The sequence below is a fragment of the Rhinichthys klamathensis genome, unplaced genomic scaffold (genome assembly GCF_029890125.1).
Source record: "Rhinichthys klamathensis goyatoka isolate OS25496 unplaced genomic scaffold, OSU_Roscu_1.1 h1tg000145l_1, whole genome shotgun sequence".
NCBI classification, from domain to species: domain Eukaryota; kingdom Metazoa; phylum Chordata; class Actinopteri; order Cypriniformes; family Leuciscidae; genus Rhinichthys; species Rhinichthys klamathensis.
Window position 1 is genome coordinate 569,149 of NW_026606680.1, and position 18,230 is coordinate 587,378.

General features: G+C 36.8%; 1 protein-coding gene across 1 annotated transcript; it reads left to right on the plus strand.

The window, feature by feature from the left end:
* Nucleotides 1–1,473: 1,473 nt before the first annotated feature.
* Nucleotides 1,474–17,159, plus strand: tyms (thymidylate synthetase). Its single transcript, XM_056257841.1, has 7 exons — nucleotides 1,474–1,745; nucleotides 9,148–9,221; nucleotides 9,343–9,517; nucleotides 13,963–14,064; nucleotides 14,478–14,653; nucleotides 16,049–16,120; nucleotides 16,992–17,159. The coding sequence occupies exons 1-7, from the start codon at nucleotides 1,523–1,525 to the stop codon at nucleotides 17,127–17,129; spliced, it is 960 nt and encodes a 319-aa protein (XP_056113816.1). The 5' UTR covers nucleotides 1,474–1,522; the 3' UTR covers nucleotides 17,130–17,159.
* The last annotated feature ends 1,071 nt before the right edge of the window (nucleotides 17,160–18,230 follow it).

Consider the following 18,230-nt stretch of genomic DNA (forward strand, 5'->3'; position numbering starts at 1 on the left):
GTAAATTGTGCGACATATAGGCCGACTGCACATTGCACACACACACGTTTTGAGACACACTAGGTTTAGGAGAGTGCCACACCCTGTAATTTTTGTTATGTGGTAAGTTAGTATAGTTTAGTTTGGGGGTCTTGACGCCAAAGACTTTTCTTTATACATTTTTCGTTTGGTAGTTAGTTTAGCTGAATAAATCCTAGAATAAATGTATTTATTTTATTTGGCATCTCTGGAATTGCCTTCCCACCTTTGTTTGTTTTGTTTGATATTGTTTTTTGTGTGTGTTGTTTTTCCGTGTAAATATTGTAAATATTATTTTCTCTTCATTCTTACATTTTTGGCACTGTAAAAATAAATAGCCTACTTTGAGCGGAGTTTTTGAATTGACATTTTTCCATTTATTTGCCTTGTCCTTCAAATTGAGTTACACACACCTCTTTATTTATCCCTATAGCCAAATATAAAACCAATCTAAAGGGACGTAACAGTTTAAATTAAATGTTGTATGGGGCACATAACTAATGCCGCGTTCCAGGCAACCTGTAACCCGTGTTTTTCCAACCTTATACCCGTGAAAGTGCACTGGAACGGCAGTCAAACCCGTGACTTCCCACCCGTGAATTCGTACTAGATCGATGTACTCCCAGTTACGAGTTGAAAAAACACGGGTTACAGGTTGCCAGGAACGCGGCATAACCATGACCTAAAATGATAAAAAGTGGACAACGCATATATTACATAGGCCTATTGAAAAACAAAATGTAAAATGTGCAAAATCGAACAAGATGTGTCTGGTTTTGAACTGATGAGATCTATGATTATATGGACGAATGACAGCTGGAGCTGCAGCCAAATCAAATTTAGGGAAATGACAAGTAAAATGTAATAGAAGTATACACTTCACTTACAAATTTAGAAAAACTATGGATGATCAATTGATCCCAGCTCAGAGGAATTCAAAGAAATGAAATAGCTGAAAAATGAAGGTAAATCTACATTAGTTAAAAACTAACAATGAAAAATACTTCTACTACACCACTTATTAATCTAATCTTAGTTAATGATAATCTAATCTCACATCTTTTAAGATCAAAAGTTGTATTTATTATATTAGTTAATGCACTGAGTTAACATGAACATGTGTAAAATTAACATAAGCTTCATAAATGTATAGTAAAAATATTGTTTATTTGATAGTTCTAGGCTACATAAAGAACTTAAAGAATGTTTTATCAAAACTCATAAATGTGAGTTGTTATGGCATACTTACATTTTTACTCGAAACTGTTCTTATCATAGACAGTAAAGGTACTTATTAGGAGAAAATAAGCAGAGATCAATGAAGCGTTGATGGATTTTACATACTCCAGTATCGCAGGTGGCAGTATGCACGGTACGCGCATGTCAGGTCCCGCCAAAAAGAAGAAGAAGAAGAATATTTCGCGGGAATAATCAAATAATCAAGCGCGCTTGGCTGTTAGTTCATGTTCATTTTACCTTTGAGTTTAATCTTAAACTGAAGAAAATGCCGAACGCCTTAGTGCAGATGACAAGTGGACATTGTGCTGACGTGGAAAACAAGAGAGAAGGTGCAGGAGAAGGAAAAAAAGACTTTTCTCTGTTTTGTGACGAACGCGGTTACTTGAACCTGGTCGAGTACATTCTGCAGCAGGGAACGGGCAAAGGCGACAGAACAGGGACCGGTGTGATTTCTGTTTTCGGGACACAGGCGAGATACAGTCTCAGAGGTGAGACAAACGTGTTTCAGTAACACTTCATAGCATTTCACTTCTTGACAAATGATTATAAATGCAAGTTTACGAGGAAAACAGATAAGCCCAGGTTTAAACGAATGCAATGTGTTTTCTTTTGTTATGACCATCTCATTGATCTTCTGTGTGCGAACCTACTTTGTGATACAACAGAGATAACTTAATATATGCCCGTTGTGTATCTCTATTTCAAAGGCATGTATTAAAAACTTGAATGGAAAGCAGCTAATCAAAAATATATAACATTTCGGGGCCTAAACATAAAAAAACAAACAGTAACAAAAACGTTAATTTCAAGTAAAATGCCATTTTCAACGGTTAAAATGAAATTCATACATAAAGAGTGACTTGAAGGGAAAGTTCACGCAAAAACAATATTGTTCATTTCAAACCCGTAAGTCTTTCATTCATCTTCGCAACAAAAATGAAGTTCTTTTTGATGAAATATGAAACTTTGACGCTTCAAAAAGTTAATTAAAAGCGATTGTAAAACTAATTCATGAATTGAGCGGTTTAGCCCAAATGTTCTAAAGAGACCATCTCTTTATATGATGAACAGATTTAATTTAGGCTTTTATTCACATATAAACATTGACAGAGAATGTCTATGAGAGAAGAGAACTGGCACTCTCTGGTTACTTCCGGGTTCTGAACTGGCTGCAGTAACACGTCTCTGTCCATGCGGGGGCGCTCGCAGGCGAGTGCAGAATGAATGGGAGTCTATGGGGTTTCACCCCCAAAAATCCACTTTTCTCAGGATGTAGAATTCACCTCCAGTGGAATTCATGCGCCAGTACAGGAAAATAACAATCAACATGTCAGATTATTTCCATACGTTGGACCTTCAAGTTGCCCTAGCAGCTCTAAAAAACCGTACAAGAGTCTTTTCAGCAGTTGTAAAAAATATTCTAAGATATTGGTGTTGTTGTGTGGCAGTGCTTCACATTGCCACCTAGCCGCCTGGAGTGCATACTACATCAAATTTCACACACTTTTGCGTTGTCAGATTATTTCCATACGTTGGACCTTCAAGTTGCCCTAGCAGCTCTAAAAAACCGTACAAGAGTCTTTTCAGCAGTTGTAAAAAATATTCTAAGATATTGGTGTTGTTGTGTGGCAGTGCTTCACATTGCCACCTAGCCGCCTGGAGTGCATACTACATCAAATTTCACACACTTTTGCGTTACCATATGCACGCGGATTTCCCAACCATAACGCTCGTCTAAACGCAGAATAAAAAGTGATAACGCAACGCCAGTTTTGCGTTTTCTCTTCAGATCGTTTCCGTGTAAACATAGCCTGAGTTGATTTACCCTGAGATGGGAAACTCTTGAGTTTTCGGTTTCAGAACAGCTGAATTGAGTTAGTTCGATCAACTCTTGAGTAGGTTGACTCTGAGTTTAGCACGTGCACCACTACTATGAAAAGCCATGATCAATGGAGCTCCGAAATTACGATCCACCATGGCAACAACACGTGAGCAATTTAGCCACTTTTCAGACCCCTTTAGCAGGTGCATTGCGCAACTTTTCATGTTAAAAATACCTGTTTTTCTATCCTATACATGCTTAAAGAACTGCCTGATGGGCTGAATGAGCCCTTCTCTGCGCACTGAGATTGCCTCTATAATCCTGTACAGTAAAATATATAAGAGAGATTGGGGCTCGAATTTGAGACTAGGGATGCAGCGATTACCGGATTTCACAATTAACCGCGCTTTAAAACGTCACGGTTAATTAATCGTAAAGACTATGCTACACCGAGTGTTCTGCAAAGTACGGAACTTTTGCACGTAACACAAAACGAAAACAAAGTTACACCAGCGGTGCACCAGCTTAAAGTGCCGTGCTCGTCAACCACTATGGCAGAGGGACTAAGCAGCGACGCTCTATTTCCACCGAAAAAACATCTTAAAGTCCCACTCCGATCATATTTTGAGCTATTTGTAAACATTACCAGTGGTCTTTAAATTATGATTATGCCATTTTTAGCCAAACTCACAAAACCTGTGCCGTTTTCTGGGACTTTGCTTCAGCAGAGCAGCAGCAGCTCATTAGCAATTCGCCTCTGCGTTGTGGGCGGAGCCGTTGGCACGGAGATGACCCTCCCCCTGCCCGTTGCTGAGAGCTCTGTCTCTCCCGCTAGCTTACACCCCCAACCTGTCATTACCGGTGCAACAAAAATTGAGAGCAATATTGGAGCTATCCAGCCGTACAGTGCGTTTTCGTTTTAAAACGCATAACTTTTGCAACGATTATGCGCTCCTGCCGTCCACATTACTGACCCTCGGCCTCGAAAACGGAGACTGACCCCTTCAGTCGAGTCCGATGCAAGACACGCAAGTGACGCAACCCATAGCAACGAGTCATGGCAACGACAGCTCAAACCGACAGAAACATACAAGTAAACGTGAATTTTGTCACATTGTCATGTTAATTATAATCAAATGCATTTTGTTTTATTGAAAACAATATTATCATTGATATTTGTTTGAGAGGGGCACTTTCGATTAATTTTAACAAGCTTGTGGCCCCGCCCAGTGGAGTTACTACGTCACAACTCCAGTCTATTTTGAACGGCATTTTAGCGTCTGCTACTGATTCACAGCCATTTGAATGTAGAAATACTCAGAAATACAACTTTGAGCTTATTTTTCTCAAGATATGTCCTCTAACATAAGAAAAATGCCACAAGAACATGTTAACACCTAGAAAAACATTATTTTCATCGGAGTGGGTCTTTAAGGTGCGTGTTCACATATCGCGTCTTTTGCGCGCTCAAGTTCGTTATTTCAAATGTAGGCACGCGGTATGCGCGCTCATAATGGAAGCGACGCGCTCGTTTTTTCCAAGCGCGTCCGCGCCGCATCTAGATAAAAGCATCTCTACTTTTCAGAATGCCGCAAGCGCACCGTAGGTCAAGTGACAAGAACCAACAGAGCAACGACAGACGCCTCCGGAGCGCAACCGCCCTAGCGCTTTGGAAAAAGGAGAACGCGGAGTGCAACTTTCAGCTTTCAGTGCAACGTAAAAAAAACAACAACAAAAAACAGCGGAATGTTTTGGTTACGTAAGTCTGTGGAAAACCGAATGTGACGTGCTCTCAAGAGTTTCAGGGAACATTTAACTTAATATCCTATTGCTTTCTCCTGTCTGTGTTGAGTAAATGTTAGGCTTTGTAGTTTTAATATGCCCGGTGTAAAACACTAACATAAGATCATGTAGACTTCTAGGACTACCAATTAACTGCATTTCAGTTATTAATAACACTGCATGAGATGTTCTCAGTTTCTTTCTATAATTTTTACTTAAACTTCAAACAAACAAACCAAAATAATGAGATTATAATAGATGATTTCCTAAAGGCACATGTAAAATTTGGATTAATAATTTAAAAAAGAGTATTACAATAAGTACAATAATATTGGTGGATAACATTTGGACTATATTTGTTTTCTTTTAAAAGAAATACATAGGCCTAATATTTAGCTTGCATTTAATTCAATAGAGCCAGCCAAATACTTTGTTTATTTTTATTTTCATTGGGATTTATTATCCCTTTATTTATGTTTTTAAGTCAAATACCAACAAGCTATTGTTTTCATGTTATCAAGTTTTCTACCTCAGGTTGAAAATAAATTTAGAACAAACTAAAAACTTAATAATTTTGTGATCTATTTCAATCAAAGAGTCCTGCAGCCTTTGACTTAATTTGTTATTTTTAAAAGAAAAATGCTGGATGTTTACAAAGCACTTCTCTTTAATTCCAAAGGAAGAGATTGATTATTGTTTGCCATTTTATAATTTTGTACTGTGTTGTGGCAGCAATAAATAACACATTAAAATCTAGTGTTGAGTGTTCATGTGATATTATACATTAGTAGTGTTGTGAAATTAATTGATACATAATAATCGTGATAATCGTTAAACCGTGATTATTTCTCAGACAATAATCGTACTTAGAAAATCTGTAATCGTTGCATCCTTATTTGAGACTGGGCGTGACGTCAGTCGCGTTCACGCTCACCAGGCTATGTCTCGCAGGCAGGTTTGTGTATTCGCCAGCGCCGCCATTCTCCGCATTAAAGCTAGAAGATGGATTAAAAGAGACCGGCTTGTAGTCCATTCCAAACCCCAACGCAAACTCCACGTAAAGAAAAGAAAAGAGAAATTTTGTCTAGTGCCACCAAAAGGTCCAAATTGGAGTCAGACAGGCGTCGGAGTAAGACGAGAGTCAACCTCGGGAAGGCATCTTCGAGAGATCTCCGGTCTGCTCTTGGTCTCAAACGGGATCCTCAGTTGGCTTTTTTCTTGATGAAACGGTAAGATATAGCCCAGTCTCTAATGTTTGATACGGCCAATCTATGTATGACAACAAATGACGATGCGTAAAATGTGTAATGCTTTAGCGTGTCGTCCATGAGCGTGCATAACTCTGGTTGCAGTTTCGCTTATCGCCAGAGGGGGCGTAGTTCTGCAAAAACTCAGAGACTTGCGTTTTGTACCTTTAAAAAAAAAAAAAAAGCGACTAGCGACTTTTTGGAGAAACCTCAGCAACCTCCAAATATTGCGAGAAGGGTCTGACTGCAGAGCCGCATAGCCACAGTTTCACCCATAGACTGTAAAAAGGTTTTACCCGCGCGTTTTGGTTTTACCCGCGCATGCGAATATTGAGAGAGTTATGGAGTTTTGTCTACGAGTACGAGATGCATATTACGGCACTGGAAGGGAATAATTTCCCTAATTATTCTAAATCTTCATCTTGTTGTGACCAATATCCTTATTTTTTTTCTCCTATTGGTGACAGACTTGGTGTCTGTCTGTCTGCCTGTATGCATGTATGTCTGTCTGTATCTGTATGTCTGTCTGTTAATTGAATTATTAAATTGTATTCTTGGTAATGTCTCAAATTAATAAAATATTTGAAATTATTGTAAATAGTTTGTGTTCAAGTCATTTGTTTCATCTGTGTTGTGTGTTCAAGCTTACACATTAACCCCAGGCAGATTTAATTAACTTTTAAGAATTATTAGACTTATATTGTCCTGCGAGTGCGAGGTCTTGCTTTCTCCCTGTCATCTCTCTCTCTCTCTAACGTTACCCTATTCAGTGAATGGCTGAGAGGAGCAGTACATTCATCTGTTGAGCGCACGGCTGCTGACAGACGTGAATGAGCTGTTTTTCCACGGCCTTGTCACTCATCTGCTTTTCTTTTGTTTTATATTTAAAGAATTTAGTTTGACCATTTTAATTTCCTTTCTTTTCTTGTGCTTTTTACTTGTAATACTTATATTATCTTAAGTATAATCTCCTAAAGATCCTAAAAGGATCTTATGTTATCACAGAGCTTTATTTCATCCGGTTCCCGAACTCTCTCAATTCAGATCATTTTCCACATAGACCTATAAAAAATGTAGTCATTCACTATATCATAGCTACTCGTTCTATTGTCTGACATAAAAAAAAAAAAAGGAAATTAGAACAGCTTTATTTGACATTCGGCTATATTATATTAAATAGAGCATTCATTTAGAGAGAAAACACATTAGGCAGACAGAACGCAAGTATGACGCGACGCAGCCACAGAAACTGAAAATTCTCGGGACAGCAGCATGTGTCCAAATTTCAATCTCTACCGTTCTATTTCATCAGAAACGATCTTAAAACAGGGCTTTAAGTGTAAAATACCGAACTTAAATCAAGATGCATTTACTTAAAGAAAAACTTACATAAGAAAACCTGCTCCCGACCAGGTTTGGTTCACAGAGTTAGTTGCCATGGTAACTGACTCAGAGTATAAGTTACCTCTCTTTCAGAAACGGGCTTGACTTACTCTGCTTTCTCGGGTTTGACATGCCTCCCATTCTGAAATGGAAAACCCAGAGTTTCCCTCGTTTCAGGGTTAACATACTCAGTTTTCATCTAACCTCCTTTCTGAAACAGGCCCCTGATGTGTGAGTTGATGAATGTTTATATATGTGAATAAAAGCCTAAATTCAATCTGTTCATCATATAAAGAGATTGTGCCTCCTCAGACAATTTGGACTTAACTGCTCAATTCATATGGATTAGTTCTGTCATCAAATTATGACAGAATTTTCATATTTGAGTGAACTAACCCTTTAACTCTGTAAAGTCTGACATATGAAATAAAAAATATATTTTTTTAAATGGAACAATTTATTGAACATTTAGACAAAATATAAAAAGGCGTTTAAAAAAAAGTTTGCTTGTGGTTTTTGTTGAGTATCATATCATATTACGGCTCATATAATATGATATAGGCTTGTGAGTATATGGAGCTGATACTCAAGGAGGATAAAACACTTAAATTTCAAAATCAAAAGACCCAAACTGACCAAAAATATGCGATTTGATGCAGTTGCTGATATTTATACGGTCAAAAAGGTAAGATGAAATTCTGATAGCATATAATTTATAGCAGACTACTTGCATAAAACATATAAATATCTATATATATATATAGAGAGATATCTATATAAATATGTCTTAATGTATTTACATGCTTAGTTTTATGATCAAAGCTCTGTAGTTTTAAAACAATGCAATGCAATACAATGATGATTGAGAGATGGACAAATAAATGTTCCTCAAAAACCTAATGTATCATATATGATACTCACATTTTAACAGGACTTTTACAAAAAATGTTGATAATCAAGTAAACCTTAGTTGCTTCAGTTCAGTAAGTGTTCATCTTGAAATATTAACTAACTATATACACTACCGTTCAAAAGTTTGGGGTCAGTGAGAATTTTATTTTTTATTTTTTGGAGGAAAGAAATCAATATGTTTATTTATCAAGGACAGTAAAGACATTTATAATGTTACAAAAGATTCTATTTCAAACAAATGCTGTTCTTTTAAACTTCCTATTCATCAAAGGATCCTAAAAAAAAAAAAAAAACTGTACAACTGACAGACCAACAACTGTTTCAACATTGATAATAATAATAAATGTTTCTTGAGCATCAAATCCTCATATTATACTGATTTGTGAAGGACACTGAAGACACTGACACTGGTGATGCTGAAAATTCAGCTTTGATCACAGGAATAAATTACACTTTACTATATATTCACACAGAAAACAGCTGATTTACACTGGAATAATATTTAATACTATAACTGTTTTTTGTTGTATTTTTAATCAAATAAGCGCAGCCATGGTTAGCAGAAGAGAATTCTTTTAAAAGTATTTAAAATCGTACCGACCCCAAACTTTTGAACGGTAGTGTATATATATTCTTATGCACAAGACATGTACCATTTGAGAGGAGGGTTTATACGATTAAAGGATCAACTACTGTTGAAATGTTTTCATAATTAAAAAATTTTTTTCATAATGTGCCTCACAGATCAGTTTCCTTTGCTGACGACCAAAAGGGTTTTCTGGAAAGGCATATTGGAGGAGCTCCTGTGGTTTATCAAGGTACAGTAGGAAAATATTCCAAACTTTTTGTATCTTATTTCTGTATACAGTATTTAGTTTTTTTCTTTGGTTTTTGTTAGTTTCGCATTTTTTTTATTTGCTTTTTGTTCATCCTATTTAGGGTTCAACAAATGCCAAAGAGCTGTCACAAAAGGGTGTGAGAATCTGGGATGCTAATGGCTCCAGGGAGTTTCTGGATAAAAATGGCTTTACTGATCGCGAGGAAGGAGACCTGGGCCCAGTGTATGGCTTTCAGTGGAGGCACTTTGGAGCTGAATACAATGACATGCACACTGGTAACTGTCTATCTATATATATATATATATATATATATATATATATATATATATATATATATATATATATATATATATATAGACGTTTACATATAGCAACAATGTATACTGAATTATTAACACATTTTAACAGTAAACTATATTTTAAAGTGCCCCAATTATTCTATTTTATGGGTTCCTAATTTCTGTTTTGTAGTGTCCTACAATATGTTTACATGCATCTAAGGTCAAAATACACTTCAAAGGTGACACATTATGCCCTTTTCACAAGATGTAATATAAATCTATGGTGTTCCCAGAATGTTTCTGTGAAATTTCAGCTCAAAATCGGATAATTTATTATAGCTTGTCAAAAGTTCCCCCTTTTTGGATGTATCCCTTTAAATGCAAATGAGCTGCTGCTCCCCGCCCCCGTTCACCATCGCTGCCTGGAGTAACGATAATCAATACAATACACAAGTGTAAAAATGCTTTTTTTAAAGGCACACTATGCAGAAATTGTGTTTTTGTCAAACAGCGACCCCTATAGTCGCTGTGGAATACTTGCGCTGTCGTAAATAGCTATCTAGACATATGTGGAAATTATTGGACTGGTCTAATTATCAACAATGGATGAATGAACAGCATCGTAAAAAAATGACATACTACAAGCAAGCGCAACAACATAGAACGCAAACAAGTGTAGAATTAAGCGATTTATTTACTAGTCCATCAACAAGATCGCCACGTCAGCATTGCGGTTGCATCCAGTGCTGCTTTTTAGCTCGCGCCGTCTAGTGAAAGCCCGAGCGAGTGCGACTGTCACAACTCTGAAGGAAATAGTCAAAGGATTCAGTTGCGAGTAAACAGTAATTTATTGAGCACAATAGTAGATTTTTGTGTGGGTCAAAATGGAAGCAGGCAGAAGAAGACTCAGGCTTGGCAACGCAGGGACGCAGTGGGCAGACACAGATGCAGGAACAGGTAGAAATTCCTCCGGGAAAATCTCAGGAAACCACTGCATGGGTACAGGACTGGAATGCAGGAGAACATGGCGAGTAGAACCCTGGTAGCCTCAACAACCATCTGACAAAGACAGGACGAGGTAACAAACAATAGGACATCCTCATTCAAAACAGCTGGCGCTGATCAGCCGCGCCCACTCACACTGTCACAACACGCACACACATAGCGAGGGCGAATCAGGGACTCTTTTCCGGTTCCTCACGCGGTCAGATTCTCTTTTCCTTTTCCTAGTCTCTTCCGACCGTGTTTTCTTTCCTTTTTTCATCGTCGAGTATCACACATCTGAAATGCGCGCAAGTGTCTTCGTGCTTCATATGTTGTTGTTGATGTGTGTGACGTCGTTGCCGTAAAGCATGTCGTGATTCTCGTGAGATTTGTCGGGGGCGCTCCTCTGAAACTTGCATTGCTGGTTTTTCCAGCGGCGTCCCCCCCAAGCTTTACTACCAGGATGATTCGCCCTACTATGAGTTTGTTTACCACCAAAATTACTTTGAAGCTGTCATATTAAGGTACAATTCTTGCATAGTGTGCCTTTAAAGATCAATACCGTGTTTATACCCAAACTTTAAACTTTTATGCCAGTATACTTGTATCCCCTGTTATTTAAATGTTTGTAACGCATAAATAACGATAATGTGTGGTTGAAAAGACTGTGTGCTTTTACTGTACTTTTACATGGCAGCTGCTCTCTCCAGATCAGCAGCTGCGCGAACACAGATCTGAATGTTGCAGTGTGACCAGGTTAACCAAAGGCCCTAAAGTCTTTGTCTAGTCTTTTTTGTCTTTATTTTTTATTTTGAACAAATAAAAATAGACACAGTGGCCCTCATTTATCAAAAGTGCGTACACCAAATTTCCAGCGTACACCCAAACCCACGGTGACTTTGAGATTTATCAATATGGACGTTGGTGTACGGAACGCTCAAATCCTACGCCAGCTCAGGAGGTGGTGTACGCACGTTTTGTGTTAGTGCAGAAATGCGCAGAAAAACAATTCCTAACACCACAAAACGCACTGACAAACTAAAAGATATGATATATTATGACCAACAACAACAACATAGTAATTATAAACTTCAGTGTTTATTTTTGTGCAACATGGACTTCAATGTTTAATTTGTGTGACTTTACCAAAGCATTTGATTTTTAGCCATATGTATTCCTTCAGTTGCGAGCCTGTGCGCTTTACCCTGACGTTTCATGGTTAGGCCCGGCAGGTGCGCACGGACTGGGTTCGGTAATGAAAGGCTTTCAATGACCAAAAAATAATTCAGACTGACAAAATAATAAAAAATACATTCTTCTTCTTTTAAATAATAATAATAATAATACAAATAAATAATAATAACGACGTTCTTCTTCTAAATAACAACAAGCGTCATTAATAATAAAAATCATAATAATAAGAAGAATATTACAAATTGTCATGCAATTATTAATGTGAATGAATGGTACTCCACATCACATCATCATCGTCACTATTGTACACCCCAATACATGTGACGCGATTCGAAATTGAATGCTAATTGTTTCAAAAGACGTGCCGTAAAATATTGCATTGTGATAGGACATTTCGGCTCCACGTCAGAGAAGTTTCTCTTCTATGCCGTCTTCCGTGTGTACATGGCGTAAAATGAGGGCGTGGGGGAAGCGGAGACTTGAATATATAGGGGCGTGCTATTCTAATGACGATCGTTTTCAGCCGCAGGATTTATCAAGGGCAGGTATTGCGTACACCTGGATTTCAAAGGTACGCACAGCTTCATAAATCAGGCGGTGAGAGGAGTGTAAGCATAATCTAACGCCAACATATACGCCCGTTTCTACGCAAGAATGTTAAATGAGGGCCAATAAGTATGTTGCAACATACCCTAGGAAAAAACAATATCTATAAATATGATATCATCGGAAGCGTGACGGCCGACACTCTCATTCATTAACATGAAGTATCAACAAAATTCACCTTATTAATATTGAATATTGATATTTAAAATGATTTAAAACAAGAAAAGATACTGTAAATGTGAAATTGAAACCGCCAGTAGGTGGCAGGCAGCAAGTCACTGTTATTGAGCGAATCATTGAGATTCAACCGATTCATTCAAACGGCTGATTCATTCAAGGAGAGAAGCATTTGACTATCTTAATCTATCCTAGTCAACTGATTCGTTCAAAAAGCTGATTCACTCAGTAAGGAAACACTGCCGTGCGTGGCTTTGTTTTGAACTATTTTCGTTGGTAAAATAGAGCAAAAACAGGCAATATGGTGTCTAAAAAGGTGTCACTTAATATGAACTTGTTGAACAACCAAGGAATACCATAGATGCGCATTATGCTAAAATTGTTTTAAACGTACATAGGTTAATTCAGGAAGTAAGAATGGAATTGCTGATGACTCGTTTCAGGCAGCTGGTCAGAATCGGTTCTTTCTTTTGGGAGACAGTAATGCCCTGTCCCAAATGGCACACTCTGGACTTGTGGACTTCCTCAGAGTCCACACTTCGGCGACGTCATGTAGTGCAGACCTATAGGGCCCTTAACGCGAGTCCGCGAGGGCGCATTGAGAGGTATTTTTGGGACAGACTCGATCGTCACGCCGGAAACAGGAAGACGGTCTGATTGTTGTTATAGACAGGAGCTACAGGCTCAGGGAAATATCCTGCCTATTGTTGTTGTGTTTACATATGACTCAGTAAAGCCCTGACATTCTGTTCTACTTATTTAATGAATCATAATGCGATCATATTATGCAGCTCGCTATTATTAGCATATGTTTGAGACATTAACCACTGGTCGATAATCATAATGTTTGTATAAACTTGTCATAAAAACCGTAATGATAATTACTCTTAAATATTTTCTTCTCAGCCATGTAACAATTGTCCGTGAGCGAAATCTCCTCCCATCCGTCGTCTGATTGGCCTTTTGCAAGGATTCCTGGGTAGTTAAAGTGCGTGGAGCCTGCATCTATGCGGGCTTCGCGGAAGACCGCTTCAAGGGTACAAAGGGGGCGCTGCTGAGCACACTTCAGAGCGTTAAAATGCTCAATGGGACGGCCTACGGACTCGTAGACTCAGCGAGCACGCGCAATTTAAGTCCACGAGACCGAAAGTACGCATGAAGTGCGCCATTTGGGACAGGGCCTAACTCTTTGATCTTTGAAACTTTGCAGACCTTTTACGTTCACTAACAACTATATTGCATTGCACACTACATGAAAGGTCAAATCTGAAAAAGCATAATAGGGGCTCTTTAAAATTGTTGTATAATTATCAAGCCATTAGGTTGCATAGTGTAGGTGACTGTAGACACTGATTATTATTCATGCAGTATTTAAGACCTCGTTAACTGAGAGACTCGTGAAATTTGAAATGTCTTTTTATGTATGTATGGTAAGAATTTGTGTCTAAGCTAGGCTGTGATTTCATCTCCCTATGAAGATTACTCTGGGCAAGGTGTTGACCAGTTACAGAAGGTGATTGACACCATCAAGTCAAACCCAGAAGACAGGAGGATCATCATGTGTGCTTGGAACCCCAAAGGTCTCAATCAAATTTATAACCTTCCAGCAGTGTTATTTTAATATAATTCATATACTTCTATGGTATCTTTTAATATTTTGAATTTGACTAATGAACATTAGTTAATGTATTAATTCACATGAACTAACAGTCAACAATACACTTGTTACATATATAAAAATACAGTTGTTCATTGTTTGTTCATGTTAGTTCACAGTGCATTAACTAATGTTAACAAATTTTGGTTTTAATAATGTATTAGTAAATGCTGAAATTAACATTAAGATTAATAAATGCTGTAGAAGTATTGTTCATTATTAGTTTAACTAATGTAGTTAACTAAAGTTAACTAATGAAACCTTGTTGTAAAGTGTTACCAGTTTTTCATCTAATATTTTATTTGACGTGTATGCATGATGACATTTTATTGACAGATCTCCCTATGATGGCATTGCCCCCCTGCCATGCGTTATGCCAGTTTTATGTGTCAGACGGTGAGTTGTCGTGCCAGCTGTACCAGCGCTCTGGTGACATGGGTCTGGGTGTGCCATTCAACATTGCCAGCTACGCTCTACTCACCTACATGATTGCCCACATCACTGGACTCAAGGTGAACATATTTCAGAATCTGATGATCTGTAAAAGGACATCTTCCTGCATACTGTAAATGTAAGGGATAATGTACACTCATCTGGTAATCAAATTATGCATGATTTGATTCAACGTACTATACTTTAAATAGCTACTCTTGTCAGTTAAGTATATGGACATTTAAAAGGTTATTTCACCCATCAATGAAAATTGTCATTTACTCACCCTCATGTCATTCCAGTCCCGTAAGACTTTAGTTCATCTTCATCTTCTACTAAGACAAATATTTTTATTGATGACAGAATTTTCATTAGCCCTTTAATATTGTTTTGAGAACTAGAAACTTAAACAGATATGTAGGTATACAGATGTATATCGAGTTATTTATTAGATTTATTAGTTATTTACTAGACCTCAATATGGAAATTTTGGTTTGTGTACCAACCCTTGTAACACAAAAAGTGCACTTAAGCATACTTAAAAAGAGCACTTATTATGGAAAAAAATGCTATAAGGGTGTTTACACTTGGCATGTTTGGTTCGATTAAAACAAACCCTGGTAAGGTTTTAGACATGCGAGCGAACCAGAACGGGACTTGATGACTGACACAAGATGCGACCCTAGAACGGACAGAGCGCTGAAGCATATCTGTTTTTTCTCGCAATGTTGCCCATCACAGGCACAGGTACAGGCATCAGAACCGCGTCTCCTCGCAGCAGATCGTAGTTTGTGTGTGTATTTTTAAATGGTTATTAACATATGTCGTGTAGCCTTATAAAACGGTCTAAAAATGCGGTTCATGGATTCTCGTCCGTGGAATGCGCCACTTCCGGTATTTTGCCGGTTATTAAACAACATTAAATTGCAATCGAGAATTTTTTTAAAATTGAGTACTCGAATTTAATTGAATCGTGACAGCTCTATTATTATGGTTTAAATTTAGATATAGTTAGCTTAACTTTAGAATAAGCATTTATTTGTAATTATACATTTGTAATGATGAATTGGCAATTTAGTTTAATTTTGTGTACTTTAAGTACACTGATTGCCTTTTATTTCATTAATATTATATCATCTGCAAATGGGTATATCTTATTTTATTTTTTAAATAACTATTTAAAGTACACTTCAAATGCACATCAAATACAATTAAACACTAATTTTTCACGAAGGAAGTAAATGTATGTGTGTGTGTGTGTGTGTGTGTGTATATATATATATATATATATATATATATATATATATATATATATATATATATATATATATATAAATCCATTAATCCAACTAGTTTTATTTAATTTGATGTAACATTTGTGCCTTACAATTTCATGAAGATCATAGCTTGTGAAATCTGCATTCATACTATTTAATGGACAGACTAACCAAACCACTCATTTTTATTTTCCCTAGCCTGGAGATTTTGTGCATACACTAGGTGATGCCCACATCTATACCAACCACATTGAGCCTTTGAAAGAGCAGGTATGTTTCATAAATTCCATAAAACTAATCTATCTGCATTCATCTACAGTGGTGTGAAAAAGGCAAAGTACACCCCATTAAAAAGTGTATTGTGTGTGTTTTTTCCTCTCTCATTTATCAAAATATTAAGGCATATAGATATTGGAAAGGGAGGAAAATTCTCCTAGTCCATGTAAGAGATTGATGATAAATAAGAAATAACTGTAGGAATTTACTTCTGGGGATCTACTTATCTTCTAGTATCTTTAATAGGCATTTGGATTTCTGTTGGTGTTTTTGAATTAAACTTTCATTGTTAAATTATTTCGCCTTCACCATCAATAACTGTACAAATAAAATTCCAATATCAATATTCCTATATATTAGGAAAATTACGGTTACGGTTGTGTAGGGAAGAGGAGAGGTGAGGATCTGTTTGCAACAATAGTTTATTAAACAAACATATAAACAAAGATGAGCCAGATAATCCAAACAGTGACGATGATAACAATAATCATAACAGTGAAACATGAATCCAAACAGGGAAGATGATGATAATCCAAATAGGGAACGGAAACACAACAACTTTATAAACATGCATGTAAAGACAACAACCATTAAAAGACAACTGAAACACAGGGGTATATGTATACACCAGGTAACAAAAGCCTAACAAGGAACAGGTGTGGGTAATAAATTGCCATGGAAACCATCAAGGGTAGCTATAGAAACAAAGGCAAACAGGAAGTGAACAAAGGAAACATTAAAAACATAAAATAGACTTCAAAATAAAAGTCCTAGAACACCCAAGACACAGGGAAAATCGTGACATAATGATGTTTACGTATCTACAGTGTAAAAAGTGTGTTTCTAACATGTCCTGTACCCACAGATTCAGCGAGAGCCACGTCCATTCCCCAAACTCAAGATCAAACGCAAAGTTGAGCAAATTAATGACTTCTCTGCGGAGGATTTTGAGATCATTGACTATGACCCCCATCCTTCAATCAAAATGCAAATGGCTGTTTAGACCTTATAATCATCTTTTTTTTAAAAATTGTAAAATAAATAAACTTTTTCAACCAACATTTGCATTGATTTGTCTTCATTCTATATTTATGCTGACATCCGATTGGTTGTAAATAGGTTGTAAACACCCGGAGGTGTTACAAATAGTACTGCCTAGTCAACCAACCTGCCTTTAATGATTTCGCTATTTGTCCAACTGTGATCTAGTTGATGCATTAGAAGGATCATTGGGTTCCTACGCAGTTTGGAAAAGTTTGGAAAAAAGCTGTCACTTTAAAATACATATTTAATTGAGTTTGAGATTTCATGTAAAAATCTGCCCCCTGCACCATACATGAGAGGAATAATACAACATAATATAACATTTTAACACAAAGTGGTTATATTGTAAATATAGATTTAATTTAACATTTTAGAAATCATTTAAAAACGCATCTTTATCAGGCCTATATTTTAAGAACTTTTTGTCCCCCAATGTTTTTGTCTGTGGTGTTACAACAATGGATGTCAATTTGGACTATTTTCTGTGCGCAAAGGTCGTTACGTTGGTTGATCTGTGGGGGCGCATGCTGAGTTAATTCGTTCTTATTATTTTTCATAGATTTTGCTAAATTTCTAACCATTTCATGTGCAGCACTATATTAGTAAGCCTATTTCCCTACAATTATTTCAAATTAAAATGTCCGGAAGCGTACATTTTACTGAATATAGCATTTTGAACAAAAATATTGCTTCTATCATTGCAAAATTTTAACTATTATCGCCCTGCACTAATCTGATCAATGTGACTAAGGCATAAAAATATTATAAACAATAACATAATGATGTTTTTTAAAGCTGCATTGATGCAATGTGTATTGTGAAAAAGTGCTATACAAAATTAAATTGACTTTACATAGCAATAACTTTTTTTTATTTATTCTCCTTATGGATTCTGTCTCATTTCAGTTGAAGAATAACCCATACAATTTGATCGGGATGAGGTGAACCCAAAGCCAGCCAAATTATATAGGAATTACCTACCTACAGTAGTTGTCTCTTAAGCGAAAGTTGCAACACTTTTTTTACCCTACAAATGAAATCATAATGGTTTTCCTGTTTT

What these genes read in the sequence shown, in the direction of transcription:
- tyms (XM_056257841.1), top strand. Translation starts at nt 1,523, where the DNA reads ATGCCGAACGCCTTAGTGCAGATGACAAGTGGACATTGTGCTGACGTG. An exon ending in AGCTCCTGTGGTTTATCAAG is followed by an intron (nt 9,222 to 9,342) that starts GTACAGTAGGAA and finishes CATCCTATTTAG; the next exon opens with GGTTCAACAAATGCCAAAGA. An exon ending in ATACAATGACATGCACACTG is followed by an intron (nt 9,518 to 13,962) that starts GTAACTGTCTAT and finishes CTCCCTATGAAG; the next exon opens with ATTACTCTGGGCAAGGTGTT.